We start from the raw sequence: 22,637 nt of genomic DNA on the forward strand, positions 1-22,637 counted from the left end.
ACATTTACTATTCATGGTCATCAATACAAGTGTGCCAAATTTCATCATTTTCCTATGTACGGTTCATAGGGCTGCCATAGACTTCCATTTACGGAATAATAATAAGAAGAAAACTAACAGATACAATAGGGGCTATCCCCTTCGGGGCTTGGCCCCTAATGAGCTCTGTTCAAATGTTTAACAGCTCACAGGAGGGTAAAAAATACCAGGAAATCACTGTAATTTTCTGTCTTGTTTCTCACAAAAACATTTTTTTTCATGACTCTTTTAGTGGGAAAAGAATAACCAACACAATCAGAATTTCTCCTTTTGTGTTCCACAAAAGAAAGAAAATTTTAAACAGGTTTTACTTTTTTTGGTGAACTTTTCCTTTAATAAACATGAAATATTGTTTAAAAGAACAATGGAATTTATAGGGCGTTCTAGTCTTCATTGCAACACTTTTTTAGACTGTTCATTTATTAGGAGACATATTTTCAAAATTGTGAGAAGGAATATTATGACTGTGTATATTGTCCTTCATTTTAATCATTCCCCTTGTAACTGGGTGATTTCTTTCAGAGCGAGGTTCCAAGGGTCATCTAGTGCTCACTGAGCTAGTTGGTGTCCCTCTTCCTCCTTCTGTGTCCTTCATCACTGGCTACGAGGGTTTCCCTGCCTATTATTTTGGCCCTAATGCTAATGTAGGTCGACTGACCCAGTCCTTTGTACCTGAGCCCTTCTTCGTGGACTTTGCCATTATTGCCACCCTCAAGCCCTCCAGCTCTCGAGGAGGGGTCGTGTTTGCCATCACAGATCCCTCCCAGAAGATCGTACACCTGGGCTTGGCCCTGACGCCCGTGGAGGACAAGACCCAGAGGATTGTACTGTATTACAGCGAGCCAGGTTTTGCTGCCACCGTGGAGGTGGCTTCCTTTAAAGTGCCTGACATGACACAGCAGTGGAACCGCTTCACGCTGACTGTCGAGCATGAGGAAGTTCGGCTCTATATGGACTGTGAGCAGTTCCACAGCGCACCCCTGAAGAGAAGCCAGCAGCCCCTCAGCTTTAAGCCGGGCTCAGGGATCTTTGTGGCAAATGCGGGCAGTACTGGCCTGGAGAGATTTGTGGTATGTCACCATCTACATTTTCACAAAACTCAGAAACGTTATTTAGGAAATACTGTTTAAACATCTCACAAATCATAACTGATGATGAAAGATGAGCTGAAAGTCAAATTTGTCATTTTTATATTCATATTTACCTTGTTCTTTGCTTTTAAGTCTCGTACTTTGTTTTGAGTTCTTAGTTTTTCATCTATCACTGATCCATGATCAAAAAGGTGCTCGAGGTTATTCACAGCCACCTACGAACTTAAAAATGAAGGTTCTTTATCAGCATCAATAGTTCCATGAAGAACCTTTAGCTTCCATGGAGCCTTTCCATTGCACAAAACTCTCAACATATTGGAGCCTTTAGTTGAAAAGGTTCTTCAGATTATTAAAATGTTCTTCACACTTAGAAAAAATGGTTTGTGGCGAGCAGGACGAGGCCGAGGGCCGTGAGAGTGCGTCTCGAGGCCGGTGGCGTGATTCATATCTCTCACGGTCCTCGGCCTCGTCCTGCTCGCCACATGGTTCTTTTAGGGCCTTAGGGAACTTAGGGAAACCTAAAATGGTTCTTCAATGGCATCACTGCGAAAACCCCTTTTTGGAACTTTTATTATTAAGAGTGTAGAGCAACATGAGAGTGTATAGGCAGGCAGAAGTAAGAACTGTTCAAAGAGGCAGTGTTCTGTCATTCGTTTGAGTGATGATGTTTACTGTGATTATAATCTGAAATGGGATGGGACATTTTAATTTATTGTTAAATGTAATCTTTAGCAAATCTCAAATTGAATATCCATTTCTCATACTGTACATTATAATGTTGTGATGCATAACTCAAATTTTAGTTTTAGTGTTTTATTTTGTATATTTAAACGAAATAGTACAGAATTTAAAAATCATAAAAAATCATAATTATGACAAAAAGTTAAAAAAGACCTAAAAATTCAACATTATAAGACAAAAAGTCATAATTATGACATTAAAACCTGTTTATGTCATAACTTGTATTTCTAGGCCCGTTCACACCAAGCACGATAACTATAAAGAAAACGATAAAGATAACGTACTCGGTTACTAACGTAACCTCGGTTCTCTCTAGAGAGAGGAACGAGTACTGCGTAGAATACGCTAGGGGGAAAATCCTTTTCCACGAGAATACTGAAGCCAAAAAATTCTCCTTTAATTTTGTATTAATGTAAAACGCGTTGCGGCAGCATACAGACATAGGCGAGGCAGCTCGCGCGCCTATTGGCTGGTCTGCTGGCAACTGCTTAAGCCTATCGAGCGAGACCTAGAGTGACGTCAGACCCAATGAGGGCGCTTCGCACCCTCTGCGTCACGTCCCGCCGAAACGGGCGTGGCTTAGGTCTATAAATACCGCTCGCAGGCATTATTTCTCTGGTTTTTCATAGTCGAAGCAACCAGAGCGCGTGCAGGCACGGCAGGATACGCAGTACTCGTTCCTCTCTCTAGAGAGAACCGAGGTTACGTTAGTAACCGAGTACGTTCTCTTACGAGAGATACTCTTGTACTGCCTAGAATACGCTAGGGGAACCTACTGTAAAACGCCGTGCGTGCTGGGATCTGATACCATAGACTCAAGGGCGACAGCCCGGAGTTCATACAGTACATAATCACCCAGGGGACTCACAGGGAATCCTGGAAGAGAGGGGGGGGGGGGTAGCCACTATCTCCCTTATAGCAGCATAGAGCAAGGATTGCAATACTCAATAGCTGCATAACTGACAGCGCCAGTTATGAGATTTTGGCCATACTAGACCGACAGTAGTCTGGCCTGTAGTGCGGGAACCTCTAGGTTGTAAAACCTTATAAATGTAGACGGAGAGGCCCAGCCTGCCGCCATACAAATATCTTGCAAGGCAATCCCACTTGACCATGCCCACGATGAAGCCATGCTTCTCGTGGAGTGCTTTTTTAACACCCAGTGGGCACTGCATGCCCTTGGTCGTGTAAGCTAGCGCTATCGCGTCCACTACCCATCTGGATAGGGTCTGTTTCGAAGCGGCTTGTCCCTTAGAACGTCCGCTGAACGAAACAAAGAGCTGCTCCGTCTGTCTGAAAACAGACGAGCGAGACACGTAAACTCTTAACGCCCTGACTGGGCAAAGGGAGCTTTCGTCCATATTTCCTTCAGTGACTGGCAGGGCAGACAGGGAAATGACCTGTGCTCTGAACGGTGTATTGAGGGATTTAGGAACATAACCGTGCCTAGGTTTGAGTATAACTCTAGAGTCATTCGGCCCAAATTCCATGCACGTCGCGCTTACTGAGAGCGCGTGTAAGTCCCCTATGCGCTTCACTGAAGCGAGAGCCAGAAGAAACGCCGTCTTGGAAGACAGGTGTTTAAGATCAATCTCCTGCAAGGGCTCAAATGGATGACCTTTCATGGCTTCCAGTACCGTAGAAAGGTCCCATATAGGGACTGTGGGAGGTCTGGGAGGATTCAGTCTCTTAGCTCCTCGAAGGAAGCGAATAACTAAATCATTCCTTCCAATAGACTGGCCGAGCGTGGTCGAAGAGAACACTGCTATGGCCGCTACATAGACTTTGAGCGTGGAAGGGGACCTGCCCTTATCCAACAGCTCCTGTAGGAAGGAAAGAACCTCCGTCACACCGCAATACAGGGGTGACACACCACGAGCTGTGCACCAGCTAGAGAACACTGACCATTTTGAGGCATAGAGACGTCGCGTAGACGGAGCTCTGGCCTGTGTGATAGTGTTTAGCACTCCCTGTGGGAGGTCAGCGGGTACCCGTTGATGGCCCACACATGGAGGGACCACAGCTCTGGGTGAGGATGCCAAATCGAGCCGTTGGCTTGAGAGAGGAGATCCCTCCTCAGAGGCACTGGCCACGGGGCGGTGCTTGCTAACTGCATCACAATTGGGAACCAAGGTTGGCTCATCCAAAGTGGGGCTACAAGCAGCACTGAGCATCCTTCTTCCCTGACCCGTTCTACCACCTGAGTCAGGAGGGAGACGGGGGGAAAAGCGTAGAGAGGACGGCGAGGCCACTCGTGGGTCAGCGCGTCCTTGCTCTTCGAGAAAAATTCTGGACAGTGAGCGTTTTCCTGAGACGCGAAAAGGTCTACTTCCGCTCTGCCGAATTTCTTCCACAGCAGCTGGACTGTCTGTGGGTGCAAAGACCATTCTCCTGTCGGAACTTGGTTCCTGGACAGTCTGTCTGGTCCTATGTTTAGGAGCCCTGGCACGTGCGCTGCTCTCAGCGAGAGCAGGTTGCTGCGGGCCCATATCAGGAGGCGCCTGGTTAGCCTGTACAGAATCAGGGACCTGAGGCCGCCCTGGCGATTTATGTAGGACACCACTGAGACGTTGTCTGAACGTATTAGCACGTGGTGCCCCTGTATGAGGGGACAAAAGCGCGTGAGCGCTTTGCTCACTGCCAACATTTCGAGGCAGTTGATATGTAAGAGCTTCTCCTGCTTTGACCATAGGCCAAAAAGCGGTCTGCCCTCGAGCAGCGCTCCCCATCCCGAGGTGGATGCGTCCGTGGACACCACCATCACTCTCGAGGAAGTCCCCAGGCTTACACCTGATTGGTACCAGTCTTTTGCCAAGGTTTCAAAGGTGCAATGCATGCCTGATTGACCTTGACGCGAAGCTGACCGGAGGCCCACGCTGAGCGTGGTACTCTCTTTCTGAGCCAGAACTGCAGTGGGCGCATGCGCAGAAGGCCCAACTGGAGAACTGAAGATGCTGAGGCCATCAGACCGAGCATCCTTTGAAAAGCTTTGAGAGGGACTATCGCGCCGCAGCGGAACGAGCCGGCTGCGCGACGAATGTCCAGTGTGCGCTGAGATGACAGGCGTGCTGTCATTAGCAGCGAGTTCAGCTCTATTCCCAGAAAAGATATAATCTGTCTGGGGAAAAGTGAGCTCTTTTCCCAATTCACTGCGAGACCGAGATTCTCGAGGTGATCGAGTAAAATGGTCCTGTGCTCTACGAGCTCTGAGTGAGATTGGGCTAGAATCAGCCAGTCGTCCAGATAGTTCAGCACTCGTATGCCCCGTAATCTGAGGGGTGCGAGCGCTGCATCCATGCACTTCGTAAATGTACGGGGTGCCAGGGACAAGCCGAAAGGCAGGACTGTGTACTGATATGCCTGGCCCTCGAAGGCGAATCTCAAAAATCGCCTGTGACGTGACGCTATCTGTATTTGAAAATACGCGTCTTTTAGATCTATTGACACAAACCAGTCCCCCTGACGGACGTGCGCGAGGATTTTTCTGGTTGTGAGCATCCTGAACTGGCGCTTCATAAGCGCTCTGTTCAACTGCCGCAGATCTAGTATGGGTCTGAGACCCCCGTCTTTTTTGGGCACCAGGAAGTATCTGCTGTAAAGCCCCCCCTCGCTTTGAGCTTGAGATAGGGGTTCTATAGCCCCTTTGCTCAACAGTTTCAAAATCTCGGCTCGAAGTAGATGGGCTACTTTCGATTCTACCGTGGTCTCGACGCGCGCCATGAAGCGGCGAGGGCGTCGGCGAAACTGCAGCGAATAGCCTCCTTTTATGATGTTCAGCACCCATCTCGAAACCCCGGGAAGCTTTTCCCACGCAGGTGCGCGAGTAGCTAGGGGCCGGATGCGAAGCGCGCTCTGATCGGCTCGCGATACAGCGGCTTTTGTGTGCTGTGACATAAGCGTCGCGCTCATGACATCTGAGGCAGGGGGCGCGCTGATAACAGCGGGCAGAATGCCCGCGCTCGACTCCTCCGCAGTGTTTAGCTGAGAGGAGGAGGGCTGGGCTAGTTTCATGTCTGTGTGTGGGCGTGGGTGCGGAGCGGCGGGCACGTACACCACCTTTACAGCATTGCTCGCGTGAGCAGAGCATATGCATACGGGTCCTGTATTTACAGGGACCGTGAGACATGTGGGAAGTAGCGTTAGTGGGCACTGGGTAGTGGGCACTTTTGCTACATTTGAAGCGCAATCGATCTGAGTCGATTTTATGTGCGCGCGCCCTGTGTGAAGGGCTGTGCTTGTGTGTAGGAATGGGCGCTGAGTAGCGGGCATTTTTTCTACACATGAAACACCGTCGGCCGTGGCCGGGACACCAGAAAATACACTCTTTAAGGGATTTATCTGGGTAGCCATAAAAACGGCTTTTGTGTGCAGGCAAGCGGGTAATGGAACCGGCTTGTTGGCTGCTAAATACGCTGGACCAGTCACATTTCCTGGAACTGGACGAGCGGCAAGCTTTGGTGGAAGTCCGGCCGCAGCGGGACTTGGACACCGTCGCCTTCCTAGGCGTGCTAGGATGATTTCGGGGCCTCTGGCTTCAACACAACCTTCTGCCGCGGGCCACGCGGGGCGGGGCGGTGGCCGGATGAGCGAGAGCGCGGTCTCGAGCTCTGGGCTTGGCGGCGTTGAGAAGAGGAGGCGGCGGGCGGAGGCTTAGGCTGTGAGCTCTGAGCAGACGGTTTCGCACGGCCTGCTGCAGAACTGGAGCGCTTCGGGAGGAAGTGCTTAATGGCCTGGGTCGCTTTCTGCACCTCAGCGAACCTATCGGCGAAATCTTTGACCGAGGTTCCGAAGAGGCCGGCAGGGGAAAGCGGCGCGTCGAGGAACGCGGTGCGCTCCGACTCAGTCATGTCAGAGAGCGTAAGCCACAGATGTCTCTCAGACACGGTGAGCGAGGCCATGCTCCGCCCAATGGCCTGTGCTGCTGACTTGGTGGCGCGAAGAGCGAGGTCTGTAGCGCTCCTCAAGTCCGGCACACAGATTGCGTCAGGTCCTCTCTCGTCCAGCTGGCGGAGGAGATCGGCCTGGTATATCTGAAGCGTGGCCATGGTGTGCAACGCTGACGCGGCCTGCCCGGCGGCGGAGAAAGCGCGGCGGAGCAGGGTTGACGTCGTGCGGCAGGCTTTTGAGGGCAGCGCCATCTTAGCACGCCGTCCAGCGGAGGGCGGGCATAAGTGCGCTGCGATAGCCTCTTCAACCGGCGGCAGGGAGTGGTAGCCTCTGTTCTTTGCGTCGTCAACAGCGGAGAACGCCAAAGAGACAGAGGACCGTGTCCTGGCCGAAAAAGGGGAGTCCCAAGATTTAGCGACTTCTTCATGAAGCTCAGGAAGAAAAGGCGCTGGCTTGGATGCAGGTGAAACGCGCTCCCCAGGCAGGAAGTAGCCGTCCAGCCGGTTATGAGCAGGCTGCTCAGGCGTAATCCACTCGAGGCCGAGGCTCGCCGTGGCCTGAGTGAGCACGCGCATGAGCTCCGCCTCAATGCTCGCTCTCTTTCCCGTAGAAGCACGGGCAGGAGGGGTGGGGTCCTCAGAGCCCGCCCAATCCTCACTGCCTGATGCTATGAGAGAGCAGGAATCCTCCTCTCGAAGCAGTGCGTCGATCTCATCAGCGTCATCGACAGAAGCGGCGGCAGACCGCGGCCGCTGTCCGTCCGTGAGCGAAGCTGATGAAACCGGAGAAGCAGGCGGGTGCACCGGCGAGCTTTGACGGCTGAGAGAGGGCTCCGGGATCCGCTGAGCGCGGCGCTTCTTACGGCGCGGCACAACAGCAGGTGTGGGCGCAGTCTCGGTGAACAGTGCCAAGCGAGTCCTCAGAGTCGCTAAAGGCAACAGCTCGCAGTGATGGCAGCCGCCATCAGCGAGCGCGAGAGCTGCGTGTTCTTGACCCAGGCAGGAAGCGCAGATGACATGGCGGTCCCCGTCGCTGAGTGCGGCTCTGCACGAGCCACAAGCAGGCATCTTGAAAAAGATGCAGCTCTTTTAGATAGTGTGAGTCGCGCCGGCGAACACACACACACAGTGCAATGAAAGGATATAGGCGCTGGATAGCGCAGCAGGAAGGCGATGAAGGCGGCGCGGCCAGCAGCTTCTTCGACTCGTCCCGCTGAGGTGCTCCTTCAACAGCGCGGCTTCTTCTCGGATCCAGCGATGTGAGTTGCTTCGCTGAAGGATGAAAAATCTGAGAAATAATGCCTGCGAGCGGTATTTATAGACCTAAGCCACGCCCGTTTCGGCGGGACGTGACGCAGAGGGCGCGAAGCTCCCTCATTGGGTCTGACGTCACTCTAGGTCTCGCTCGATAGGCTTAAGCAGTTGCCAGCAGACCAGCCAATAGGCGCGCGAGCTGCCTCGCCTATGTCTGTATGCTGCCGCAACGCGTTTTACATTAATACAAAATTAAAGGATAATTTTTTGGCTTCAGTATTCTCGTGGAAAAGGATTTTCCCCCTAGCGTATTCTACGCAGTACGAGAGTATCTCTCGTAAGAGAACTATGTATGTGTCCACACCAGCGACCGATAACGGTCTTTTTATTCTAAGCACGCGTGCGCCCGGATGATCCAGATCCATTTTAAATGCGCGAGACCTTTAAATTAGAATGGATTCTGATTGGCTGTCAGTGTTTTATCGTTCGACAGCTGGAAAAAAATCGTTCTGAAAGTGATCCCAACGATATCGTTCCTCATATCTTTATCGTTATAGTTGTGGTGTGAACTCTGTTATTCTTTAATATGGAGAACGATTTTTAGAATTATATCTTTATCGTTATCTTTATAGTTATTGTCCTTGGTGTGAACGGGCCTTAAGCTTTAATAGTTTTTTTTGGGCCATTATCGTCCTGACTTTTAATATTGGTGCATACTGTATACCTGTTTGGAGCTTTCAGGAGAGTCATTTAGTAATCTGATCATTTAATATTTTTGAACTGTTGGCATTGTTGATTGCATTTTTTTAATATTTTTTTTCAAAATATTTTTATTACACATAACATAATAATGAAACATTTAAAAATATTACTTTACAAAATCATTAGTTGACTATAAATAAAAAAACATTCCCCTTTTTATTCACATTCGAATTCTACCACACCGACCATATCAAACATGATTTCAAAAAGTTGATTTGATTTGAACTATTCCAACTGAGGAGCTTTTGTCCCATGAGTTGGTGTGTTATTGTGTTTAGGGAGGCTTGTTGGCATGGAGAAGACTTCGGGAAGGGAGAATCCTTTGTGTTGAATGGTATAATGCTATGGGCCTCCCTCGGGAAAAGAAGACCATGACGAACAATGAAACTCTCACATACACTTCTGTACAGTTGCAGACTGAAATGATGACACTTTTAAACATGGCTAGTATACCCCAAAATGTCTCCGGTTCAAACTTCTAGAGAGTTGTAATTGTTGTTGTGCCCTCTTGGAAAAAAGCACTTTTGAGGTTTGTCAGTTTTGTTGTTGAGCTTTTGTTATTTCATATTTCCTATCGGAGGTAATACTAATGAAAGTTATTGTGTTATCTGTAATGGCTATAATTGAATAAGTCATTGTCATTGTTTCATGGTTGTTTGGACCATGACATTTCATAATGTCTTTAATAATGAGAGTAGCTGATGGCCATCATAATTCTCTGCTGGATTTCAATGAATGTGCATGGCTAAAAGAACCCATTAAATCCTAATGAGTAAAGTAGGAGGTGCTTCATCTGAAAGCCTGCTGATAACTGTACAAAATTGATTACCTTCCCTTAAGCGCTGCTGGCACATCTCCAAGTGCTGTTAGAATGAAAATAAGAGAACAGATTTCATTCTGACAGGAGCTCTTAGCTCCAGGCAGTGCTTATGTATGAACATGATTGCCATGTGAGTAACCACTTGGCATTCTGCAAATGTACACAGCAATCTTTTACACAAGCAACTTGATTTTGTTTTAAATGGCTGAACAACTAACCCCCACATTTGTCTCTCTCTTTCTCTCCTGTTCTGTCAGGGCTCTATCCAACAGCTGGTGATAAAACCGGACCCCAGGGCAGCAGAAGAGCAATGTGAGGAGGATGACCCCAGTGTGAGTGCATTTTCGTTACTCTCTGTCTCTTTACTCTTATTCATCTCAGAATAAAATGACACTGTCTTGGACCATTTTTTGACAGGCAAATTTCTAATAGTAGATTGAAAGGGGATGATTCTTGAGCTGGCACTCCCTCTTGTGGTGGAGTTGTTCGTGATGTGCGCAGCAGACTCACTGCTGAATGTTTTGCAGGGGGACAGAAGTGGTGATGGTGATTATGATGATGAAGAAGAGCATGGGAGACGTAAAGAAATCTTTGGTCGGACAAATGAGAAAGAAGATAAAGAAAAGGTTCGACAGAAGCACCTCATTGCACACATTACAACATATTATCTATTAACCAGATTCAATTAAATATAAATTAATTAATTTTTTGATTTTTTTTTTTAGAAAAACAAATAAATTATATTAATCCAATTACCTAGTTTTGTCATGAAAAAATGTGTTCCCATCACTAGCACTTACTGTGTACTTTCCAAAAAAAAAATAAGGTGTAATTTATTAAATCCATACTTTATCCTGGACCATAATACCATTAACAATTAATTGATTGTATTTGTTATTAGGCATTAATTTACCCTACTGTTAAAAAGTTTGGGGTCAGTAAGTTAAAAAGAGATAAATTAATCATTTTATTCAGCAGGATGCATTTAATTGATCACAAGTTACTGTAAATATATTGTTACAAAAAATATATATATTTATTTCAAATTAAAGCTGTTTTTGAACTTTCTGTTCATCAAAGAATCCTGAAAAACAATTATCGCCTGTTTCACAAAAATATTAAGCAGCACACAATGACGGTCTTAGACTTCTGGGGGCCCTAAGCAAAATGTTGTCAATGCGTTCATAAAAGCCCCCAAATGACCCCCAACCCCTTAATCTGTTCTTTCAGAGCAATTTCACTGTCAACAAAAAACAGTGAGTTGAAACAGTCTGTAATACCATTAAAAAAAAAACAATCAATAGGACAAATACACTAGAAAAAAGGATACAAATTAAATCAAATAAACATTCGGAGGAATAATTGTTGTATTTATTTATGTGTGTTTTTAGTCAATGTAATTATTTATTTGCACAAATTTTGCTTTATTTATCTTTGCCAGACAGGAAACAAAGAGGTTCAAGTTTTGTTACAATATTCAGAGACATTAAAAGGGTTTAAATCTTCGGTTCTCTCCCAAATCATGAGAGAAAGAGAATAAGTATCCATCGGGGTTGAGCCAAAAGTGTTGTAGCTTTATTTTCTCTGCACACTTTGTAAAGTGTGCCATTCTTTCTAATGCTAAAGGGATAGTTCACCCAAAATGGGGGGGGGAGACTCATGTTGTTTCAAAATATGTTATTGGCTTTCATTTCACTCCTCGTATTGTTTTATGAGGATTTTCCATAGACATTTTTATACTGTACAAACTGTACTTTCTGTCCCCTAACCCTAACTCTACCCCAAACACAACCCTCACAGAAAACTTTCTGCATTTACCCATTCGGGAACAGTTTATAATAACTGCAAATGTAACTGATGATCTTACTAATACAATTTAGTGACTATAACTTATTTTAAATAAGTTAGTTGACCTTACTGAGTTTAACTAAGTAACAACAACTTTTTAGCACGGAAAGTTATTCAACTTAATTGATTGAATTATCCTCTACTTAAAATAATGAGTATTGTGAAATTTTCGAATGGTCAGTGCGCAGTTCTACATGTAGGTGGAGTCAATTCACAATGGATTCTGAGGGGAGAAGCACATGGAAAGGTGAGTTGGTTCTTGTTTGTCAGTTTTTTTTTATTTCTGAATTGCCTAATATACATTAATCAATCGTGTAGTAATCAGATTAAATGACTTAGCATTACATGGAATTATTGGATGTGATGTTATTTTATTGAAATTGTTGGATTGTGCTAATCGAAATTAGCAGTCTCGCATTTGCAAGTCACTGATATTTGGCATGTATTCAGTAAAGAAACTTTTTTTATGTTTTAGATGTTTTTATTGTGTGTACAATTTAGACTGTGGAAATTTTTTTATTCTGATTGTAGAGCTATTGGATGTTTAGATGTGTTGAACAGGGATGTTATATTTTATATTATTTCATTTTTTTTTTAGATTTCTTTAGATTAAAATGTTTGAACACTACAAAGTGATACGTAATTGAAAAAAAAAATATATAAATCTTTATATGTAAGAATTTAGTAGGTTTATATTATTTTCTTAAATTGCAGAGCTTGTTTTGTGGAATGAGACATGTAGATTAATATTATTTTCTTAATTTGCTGGAATTGTTTTATGGAATGAGATATACAATGGAAATGTGAGGATTGTGGGTTTTTTTTTTTTGTGGCAGTGTCGCTTAAAACATGGAAGCTGCACCAGAACTAGTCCATGCCTTCACACAAACTGTTTGTGTTCCTTCAAGTTATTTAATGCATTAAAGATGAATTTAACAAGAAATCATTCCCAACATGTTGATGCAAACCAAACAATTATCCCTTTAAGCCCAATGTATATTTAACTATTTTTTTTCTTTCACAGATCAATGCAGAGTTTAATCGCATCACAATCAAAAGCCTCAAACAAGAATTCTTCTCAGCGCTTGATCAAGATGCTGCTCGAAACAAAAAAAGTGGCAGTTGAAAAGAGATCTTTCTGAGTTTAATGCGCAAATTAAATATATGGTAAGCTTGTCAATGCTTCTTTCTTAAAACTCTGGTACTGTTTTAGCTCAGTTTTTCTTATTTCATTCTATGTTGTAACATATTTATCACAGTGCTGACATCACTGAATTCTTTTGTTACTATATTTTTGAGCTAATTTAATATTCCATTTTAAACTTTTTTTTTTTTTTTCAGAGCATCATCACTGCTAGCCTGGTTCTACCAGACTATCGTACATTTCATTTGTACAGAGAGTCTGGCCACTCTCCATTGACAAGCGTTAACTTCCTTGTAGGCGGGTATTCTGTTGAAGATTAAAACTATTGGATCTGCCCAGAGTCACTCTGGATCTGCCACAACCAATAGCTAACCTTTGGTCATGACGTAACCCTACAATTCAAACTAGCGCACGACCTCAACGTCATCGTTCTCAGCCACTCCCTCTGTTCGCTGATTGGACCGCCAAAAAAATGATCGGAGGAAACCAAAGAATACACCACAATCCCAGACGTAGTACTGAAGGGAAATAAAATTGAGCGGAAGTACGCAGGAGGGCGGAGCCAGGCTACATCACTGCTACGTGCCCAGTTCTTCATGGCCTTCCTCTCATTCTTGGAAAAGAAACCTGTTTTTTTTATTTATTTTTTTCAAACAAATGTTTACAGGTAACTTTCTCTGTATATTTAATTAAAAACTTTGATTCCCCACACATACATTACATATAGGCATTCAATATGCTTCATTCAACTCTCTTATCTTGGATCAGACATGCAAACTCTGCATCTGTTTCCTTTATTTTCCTTTTTTTTATTCCAACATTTTGTCGAATGCAAGTTCTTAATTATTATACTGTTGTTATTTATTTATTTATTTTTTGTCTGTTTCAGACAGTACTTAAACAACCATAATTAATCTCTGCTAGTTGTATGTAGACCCGATACTTTGTTATATGTATTTTGGATATGTATTTTGATTTGTAATGTAACTAGAATTTTAATATTGCTGTTCCTGTTTTTATTAGGACTGTGATTGACACACCCAAAACTTCTTTAATCAGGATTCTGACCGTGACAAGGGAAGACAGCCAGGATTCTCCCTCCACAAGCACTATTTGGAGTCTTCTTGCACAGCATTATTCTAGACGGAGCCATAGTCATGGATGATCTTGAAAACTTTCCAGGTGCCATGTTGATTTATGCGCTAAATTCTTTCCCTTGGACACAAATCTCTAAAACCAAACCTACATTCACTTAAAAACCTTCTGTTGATGTAAGCGAAGGCTGTTTGAGATTGTGTTTAAGGTATTGTTCACCTAAAAATGTAAATTCTGTCATCAGTTTGTCACTCTCATGTTATTCCAAACCCATAAGACTTTGGTTAGTCTTTGAAACACATTTAGATATTTTTAAAGAAAACCAGAGAGGTTTCTGACCCTCCATTAAAAGTCCAGTTAATCAAAACTTAAAAGATCCAAGAAGGTCATTAATATGCTAAAATCAAATTGATTAATTTTACAATGCCTTTTATAACCTTTTTGGATCTTTCAAGTTTTGTTTACCTGGACTTTCAATGGAGGGACAGAAATCTCCTAGATTTCATTAAAAAGGATCTTAATTTGTGTTTCAAAGTCTAACCAAAGTCTTATGGGTTTGGAAGGTCATGAGGGAGAGTAAATGATGAAAGAATTGACATTTTTGGGGTGAACTAACCCTTATAGCTTGTTGTTGCACTGAAGTCAACATTCTTTTTAATTAAAGTGTTAAATTGTCACCCATCAACCTTAGGTCAACCTTTTTTTTTTAAACAGCACAACGGTTTTACTTATTTCTGTTAAATATGTTTTTCTAAGTGTCAAAATTAAGCAAACAATGATTTTTACAGGGTCAGCTATTCAGTTTCTTGTCGAAAGATTGTCAGTATTCTTTGTTTATTCATCAGTCATGATTTGTTGTAATGCATATTGTTACATTAATGAATTTTTTTTCGAATGTAAGGGGTTCCAGAATGGTATATTGTTTGGTACATTTTAATGCCTGAAGAAAATTGATGAGTAATAAATAATGTTTTACCAAAGATCTGTGGTTGCTTTTTGTCTTAACATATTTTATTTTTTATTTTTTTTAGTTCAGTTTACTTGAAAACGTTAAGGCAATCGGTTTCCTAAGATTTTCCTAGTAATGTGAACACTAATAATAAGTTAACACAACTAATGATTTTGAGTTAACAGTACTTGACCAACAAGTTTTCTTTACTAAATGAAATACATTTTGCCAACTAAAAATGAATACACTTCTGTACTTAGAAATTTTAAGGCAATCAGTTCCCTCACTTTTTCTAAGTAAAGTCAACCTATTATATTTGACAGTTAATCATTAGTTACGCATCAGTAAACATTCATAGTTAATTCATAATTTATAAAGCATTAATAAACATTAATAAGCAGTTTATAAATACAACTATAAATGCTTTGTTCTTGATTTATAAGCATATCTATAATGTGTTTAATATTTGTATTTTCATACTTTATTAATAATCATTTATCATTTCTAAATGAAGTATTGCATTATTTACTAACCAGTTATTTATGAGTTGGCAGTGGTTCATAAGATCACTTAGAAAGTGCAAGTAAATTATTAATAAACTATTTAAATGTACATTCATGCATCTTATTATTCAGACATAGTAGTTACTTAGTGTGTTAATAAATGCTAAATGTTAATAAAAGTTATAAAGCATTTAGTAGTGGTCAGTTTACTATGTGAGCTAATCTAAAGTGAGGACTATTTATGCCTCATTAAGCTTTTACAAACACAACAGCGATACAGAACATAGAAATATTTAAGATGTATGAATGTACATTTAAATAGTTTATTTACACTTTCTAAGTGATCTTATGAATCACTGACAACTCATGAATAACTGGTTTGTAAAACAATACTTCATTTAGTTATTAATATAAAGTTATTCATAAAGTTATTAGTTGATCATTAATAAAGTATGAAGATACAATTATTAAACTAATTATATATATGCTTATAAACCAAGAATAAAGCATTTATAGCTGTATTTATAAACAGCTTATTAATGTATATTAATGCTTTATAAATGATGAATTAACTGTTTATTAATGCTTAGCTAATGATTAATAGTGTGCAGTTATTATAAAGTGTTACCTTACATTCTTTTGTTTTATATTTTACATTCAGAAAAACACAATTTAGTATGATTTATTAGCTGTTTAGGGACCAAAAAATATGTCCCCACAAGATCAAATAACACTATAAATTTTGTTCAATACAAGTCTTCTGAAGCAATATGATTGCTTTAAATTCACATACTGTACATTCAAATATGGCACTCCAAAACAGACAATGGCAGGGGTAAAAATAATGCCGACTGGTCACAAGAGACATGAAAACCACTGGCAAACCTGCTGTGGTGTAATGCATTGCAATACATGACAAGAGAGAATTAACCTGTTATTACTTTTCGTTTTTAATCAATGAGTTTGACAGCGTCTGGCAGATACTTCTCTTACTGTTAAGTTTTTTCAAGTTGGCTAGTGCCATGCTGGTGTTTCATAGCCAGTGTTTAGGGCTGGGATACTTGTTTGTTGAAACGATGGAAGACGGGATCAGATAGGGGTGGTAGGAGTGTTTAGAAACCTGCAATTCCATGTGGTACCACTAATGATGAAAAAATTACACACTTGAACTTTAAATACTTTTATGAAATACAATTTTAATGAAGTGTTTTTTACCACACAAAAAAACAATAATCATCATAAATAGATTCAGATGTGTTCTACATATATTATTTCCAGTTTATGTTGTAAGAGTGTATGTATCAGTTGGTGTATTATTGCATACAGATACATAGACCAACCTCTCCTGTGCAAGCCCCGCCCACTGTGTCTCCTGAGGAGGAAGAGGGGGAGTTCTCAGGACATGTGACCCCTAAAGACGAAAGGCTGCTTAGAGGTGAGCGGACACTTAGTTTTGCCTCTTTTGTGAGTGTTCATATTGATTATTTTCTAGATATTAGTACACTACTGGTCAAAAGTTGTTTTTTTTTTTTTTTTTTTTTTATGTTTTTGAAAGAAGTATCTTATGCTTACCAAGACCGTATTTATTTATCAGTATAAACTACAATTCATTATGACATGATCCTTCTAATATGTTGATTTGGTTCTCAAGAAATATTTCTTATTATTATTAATATTGAAAACATTGTTTTTTCTGCTTAATATATTTGTGGAAACTGTTATAATACATCATTCACAAGTTTGGAGTAAGAAAGTTTACAAATTAATACTTTTATTCAGAAAGGACGGAAGACACATTGAAGTGATTAAAAGTGTCAGGAAATACTATGGAAGTAAAATAATCTCAAATGTTTTTGAAACAAAAAGCCTGTTGAATTGCACTACTTGAAAAATAATAGGCATTGCATTAACCATGCTTGCATTTTAATGCATTGTATTTTTAGGGCTTGCATTTTTATGGGCTGAAATTCAACATGGTTGAATATTTAAGCTGTGAATATTTCAAATTAAAAACATTTCAAACACATTTTCATTATTAAAAATTCAATAATCCATATTCACCTTTCATATTTCACTTCCAAAATATTCAAACTGTTTAAAAATGCAACCTATAATATTCAACAGGCAATTTTCGGTCCATTTTATTTCGCTTCCACAAATTCGCTTCCACAAATTCAGTGGTTCAAATTCGACAGTAAATTCAATGGAACTGCAGGAAAAGCAATAGATTATCGAGCATACTATCCATCTGCTGTTAGTCAATCCCACCAGCAGGTGGTGCAAAAGCGCGTGTTGTTGACGAAGACCAGCAACAGTTAGAGCAAGCCATTCATTCATAAAATGAAAATGATCAGTATATATATGCGGAAAAGATGATAAAGGCACAAAAGCTGTGTTTATGTTTCATTCAATAACTTCATTGTTACATTTTGTAGCCTACATGTTATCAGCTTTCTCTACCTACATGAACAGGATTATAATCGGTTTCCCTCAATACCTCACACTCAAGGATTCCCCTTCCGTCGGGGCAAAACGCTATGGACTAATACAGTGATATGAAAGACCAAACTCGCACCTTTATGGGGATGTAGGCTGTAGGCTACTATGGACTAAGAATATGAACGTAACGCGCAAAGTTTCATGCAGAGCGTTTCGTGATATACTGGCATAAAATCAACACTTGATCATTAACACTTTCTTTTCTCTTCTCTCTCTCTCTCTCCACACACACACACACACACACACACACACACACACACACACGCACACTCACATATATATATATATATATGTGAGTATATATATATGTGTGTATATGTGTGTATATATATATATATATATATACACACATATATATATGTGTGTGTGTGTGTGTGTGTGTGTGTGTGTGTGTGTGTGTGTGTGGAGAGAGAGAGAGAGAGAGAGAGAGAGAGAGAGTAGTACGTTGCATTAGCTTAAACTGGGAAGAGTCATAGTACTTGCATATTGTTGTCCTCCTATTGTTAGTTTAACTGTAAATCGCTTTGGATAAAAGCGTCTGCTAAATAAATGACTAAATGTAGCCTAAATGTAAAATTGGCTTGACATTTGGACATTCGCACATTTAGGGACCGTCTCAAAAGTTGCATACAACATTGGCATACACGTTTCTAACTTCAATAGCAAACTTTAATTTATTTGAATAAATATCAAAAATCCAAAGGGTGCGCATTATGGCTGGCACCACATGAACACTTTACAGTTGGTTAGTAAGTCGTTCTATTCAAATGATATTGAAGTTTGAAACGTGTATACCAAAGACGTATACACTTTAGAGACGGTCCCTAAATGTGCGAATGTCCAACGTCAAGCCAACTTTATGCCAGTCTATCACTGGGAAACGCTCAGCATTAAACTTTGTGCGTTATTCTGAGTCCATCTGCTTGCCTGCGAGTTTGGTCTTTTATATCACAATTAGTCCATTAAGCTACGTTAAGCGTTTTATATGTCCAGCAGGGGAATCCTGACGTTTTGAGGGAAACCCTAATAGCTTGGATGCAGCACATCGCCACAATATAAAGTTAAAGTCCCCGTGAACCGGAAGTTGCAAACGACTTTTCTCCAGTGCTGTGACGTATTTCCCAGTGAAACGGAATATTGAACAGAGGGCAGGGTTTTACTCTAGCGCTCCTCCTCTCTATCTCTCGCTCATAACAGACTAACGGTTTGAGGGGAGTGGTTAAGCGTTGCCCAAACCAATTCCTCAAACCTACGTCATCAGAGAAGGTCCTCCAATGCAGAGGGGAGGGGCATTTTCAGATTTTGATTAAAGATTACCATGGTAAAAAATTTTTTTTTTTAAATTTTCTTGCACGGATTAATTGTTCACCACAAGACTAGTAATATGCGCTAACAAAGTAAATAGGGTCAATTTTGATTTCATGGGGACTTCAAGGCAACTAAACAACCAAGAGAAATATACGTCAACCTCAAAAATGTAACATTGGATCTGCGTATCCGCATCGGGGAATAACATTAACGTATAATCTTGTTCACGGTAGAGAAAGATGATTGTAGGCTACACAGGGAAAGTAACCGTGAAGACACTGAATTTAACATACAACCGCTGTCATAATAATCACAAATACACTTACGTTGCTGTTAAATGAGTTTAATGAATGAATGGCTTGCTCTAACAGTTGCTGGTCTTTGTCAACAACACGCGCTTTTGCACCACCTGCTGGTGGGATTGACTAACAGCAGATGGATAGTATGCTCGATAATCTATTGCTTTTCCTGCAGTTCCGTTGAATTTACTGTCGAATTTGAACCACTGAATTTGTGGAAGCGAATTTGTGGAAGCGAAATAAAATGGACCGAAAATTGCCTGTTGAATATTATAGGTTGTATTTTTAAACAGTTTGAATATTTTGGAAGTGAAATATGAAAGGTGAATATGGATTATTGAATTTTTAATAATGAAAATGTGTTTGAAATGTTTTTAATTGAAATATTCACAGCTTAAATATTCAACCATGTTGAATTTCAGCCCATAAAAATGCAAGCCTAAAAATACAATGCATTAAAATGCAAGCATGGTTAATGCAATGCCTATTATTTTTCAAGTAGTGCAATTCAACAGGCTTTTTGTTTCAAAAACATTTGAGATTATTTTACTTCCATAATATACATTTATAATGTTACAAAAGATTTCTGTTTCAAATAAATGCTGTTCTTTTGAAATTTCTATTTATCAAATAATTCTTAGTAATATGTATGGTTTCCACAAAAATATTAAGAGGCTCAACTTTTTTAAACATTGATAATAATAAGAAGTGTTTCTCAAGCACCAATAATATATTCCAATGATTTCTGAAGGATCATGTGACACTGAAGACTGGCGTAACGATGCTGAAAATTCAACTTTGCCATCACAGGATAATTTACTTTTTAAAATATATTTAAATAGACAGCCTTGGTGAGCATAAGATACTTGTTTCATAAATATTGCAAAATCTTTATTCCAAACTAATTAAGTATTAATATTAAAATGGTCTCTATCTGATTATGTAAAGTGCTTGTTGTAAATTCTTTCAGGGACTTACCACACAGAAGGAACGGGGGAGAGTACATGGGATGTAAGTGATACACTTAATTTATGGTTGTAATCAGGGTTTGAAATTAACACCCGCCAAATGCGGGTACAAATCAACTGTGCCGGGTAACGCTGTCAAATCAGTAGCCAATTTGACGTGTTACTTATTATGTTTACTCACTTTGCTGGGGAAGTACGTGTAAGCCAAATCTGCGCAGACTAATTTGTGGATCATCATGATATATTAAATACAGCGTATTGTGCAGAATCTGTGCATATCTGGCTTACTTAAACATGTAAACACTACGCAACAAATAACGGCACGCTTGTTCATTTGCATTGAAGCAATAGCAAAGATTACAAAAGCATTTGGTTGACAGAAAAGACATGAGCCCCCCTAAACCCTCAATCACTACTCCCTACCTTAGTTCACTAATACAGTTCACTTGAAGAGGTGAATGAAAACGAGTGAGCGAATTCGGACAGCCATTGAGCGTACATCGGCTGTACACTTGTTATTGCGGTGCTATGTGGGAAAGAATGAGTGCACTCAATAATGTCCAGTATGGTTTCGGACACCACTACAAATGGCTGTCAGTCTGTGTTTTTTATTTTTCAACATTCTTAATTTTTTTATGTTCTTTGTACTGAAAAAGTTCATTTCAAACCCTGGTTGTAATAGCAAAAAGGATATTACTTTTGAATACAAGTAATGCTCTTAAAATTATGCAATAATCCTGCATGTTCAAGTACAGTGTTTCCTCTTGAAATGTCTCAGGGTTCAGGCCAGGGACAAAAAGGGGAGCGTGGAGCACCTGGACCTCCAGGCCCCCCCGGACCCCCTGGACCATCTCTTCCACCGAGACATTCAGGTCAGCCTGGACAGAGAGGCCCACAAGGACCAATGGGTCCACCAGGAGGACGAGGCAGAACAGGGAAAGATGGGCAACCTGTATGATTATTTCCTGTATTTTTTCCTCTATGATAATAAGACGTTATTGAATATGCACTGATTATTCTTTTGCTACTTTTCTTTGTGAGACTAGGATATGATAATGATGTCTAACCTTTTATCTGTAAACATAGTATTATAAAACATTTCATATCCCAGTAGTATACAGCAGATTGAGTGAGCTAACAGTTTATTAATCTCTTGCTTGTTTTACAGGGAAGCAAAGGTGAAGAAGGAAAACCAGTGAGTAACAATTTGCTTAGATACAGAGAGTATTAGACTGGTATGTACTGAATGTAGACATGAAGGACATCCATTCAGGACAGTATGTTGAATTAATATATTGACATTATTGTGCACATTATTGTTGTTAATTGAACAAATCCTTTCTGGTAGAACTCAATATATCAGAACTATTTGATTCTTTTGAAACATAAGAACAAAGAAAACAACCTTAGCATTGCTCTGAGATGACCAGTGTCACGATACAGTGTGTTGAATGAAGCGCACTACAGGAATAGTCCAAGGTAATAGTATTTAATCATCAAATCCAAACACAAGAGAACACAACTATGTAAAACATAGATGAAAACGAACAGTGATAAAAGGAGAACTCCGGGTTTAAATACATGATACAAAGGGTTCAAAAATGAACTAAATGAGGGGATGAACATGGACAGAGAGCATACATCTTACAACCAGTCAGATGACATTCAAATAGAGCACATGAATTCTCTTTTGGTCTTCTTAGCATTACAGAGAAGAAAAGTTGATTCCTATCAGATGATTCCTACAATTTACAAACCAAATAAAGTGAAATCATTATAAAAATTAATGTAAAAAAAAAGAGTAAAAATATTTCATATTGAGTCACTTGATAGTTTCATATCCTGTGATTTATACCCATATTTATTTCGTTTAAAACATAGTTTGTTTGCATAAATATTTACTAATTCGCAGAGTTTTAATCTAAAAAAAAAAAAGAGCGAGAATTAAAGAGAGAATTTATTTTTTAACTTGAATGTGCTTCCGGTGTCAGCTGCTTGATGTTGCTGACTGTTTTTTATTATCATATTATTTTCATTTATTATCGTAATCATAAACACGCTGTTTTGTAATGCTTTACTGCACTTTATTAGTCTTTAGTTAATGGCTAATAAATCAGAAGTCTCTTTATGTGGATATTTGCAATATTTATATATAGTGCTGACAGTATTTGTTCCTTTTAATAAAAAAGAAAATAAAAATGAATAAGAAGTCTTATACATTCACAAGAACTATTTCCACGTTGAAAAATAAGGTGGATGGAATGCAATGTGAAGTTTTATGGATTCATGTTTACATCTGTTTTCGCTGATCTTAATACAGGGACCACCAGGACTTCCAGGATTACCTGGAGAATCTGGAGTTAAAGGAGAAAAGGTGAGGGATAATGCAGTTGAGTTGCCTCCCAAACATGGGATTATCCAAAATGTAGAA

The 22,637-nt window shown here is 40.5% G+C and overlaps 1 protein-coding gene across 1 annotated transcript in view; it reads left to right on the top strand.

Annotated features, from left to right (window-relative positions):
• col15a1b (collagen, type XV, alpha 1b) overlaps positions 1 to 22,637 on the top strand; it is a 62,569-nt gene that overhangs the window by 24,917 nt on the left and 15,015 nt on the right. Inside the window, exons 3-10 of the mRNA XM_081374318.1 lie at positions 562 to 1,109; positions 9,851 to 9,925; positions 10,121 to 10,219; positions 16,459 to 16,567; positions 20,209 to 20,249; positions 20,985 to 21,158; positions 21,375 to 21,401; positions 22,527 to 22,580. Of these exons, the coding sequence (XP_081230444.1) occupies positions 562 to 1,109; positions 9,851 to 9,925; positions 10,121 to 10,219; positions 16,459 to 16,567; positions 20,209 to 20,249; positions 20,985 to 21,158; positions 21,375 to 21,401; positions 22,527 to 22,580 (1,127 nt within the window). The remainder of the gene's footprint in view (positions 1 to 561; positions 1,110 to 9,850; positions 9,926 to 10,120; positions 10,220 to 16,458; positions 16,568 to 20,208; positions 20,250 to 20,984; positions 21,159 to 21,374; positions 21,402 to 22,526; positions 22,581 to 22,637) is intronic.

Source organism: Scardinius erythrophthalmus, assembly GCF_964197995.2.
Source record: "Scardinius erythrophthalmus genome assembly, chromosome: 9".
NCBI lineage: Eukaryota > Metazoa > Chordata > Actinopteri > Cypriniformes > Leuciscidae > Scardinius > Scardinius erythrophthalmus.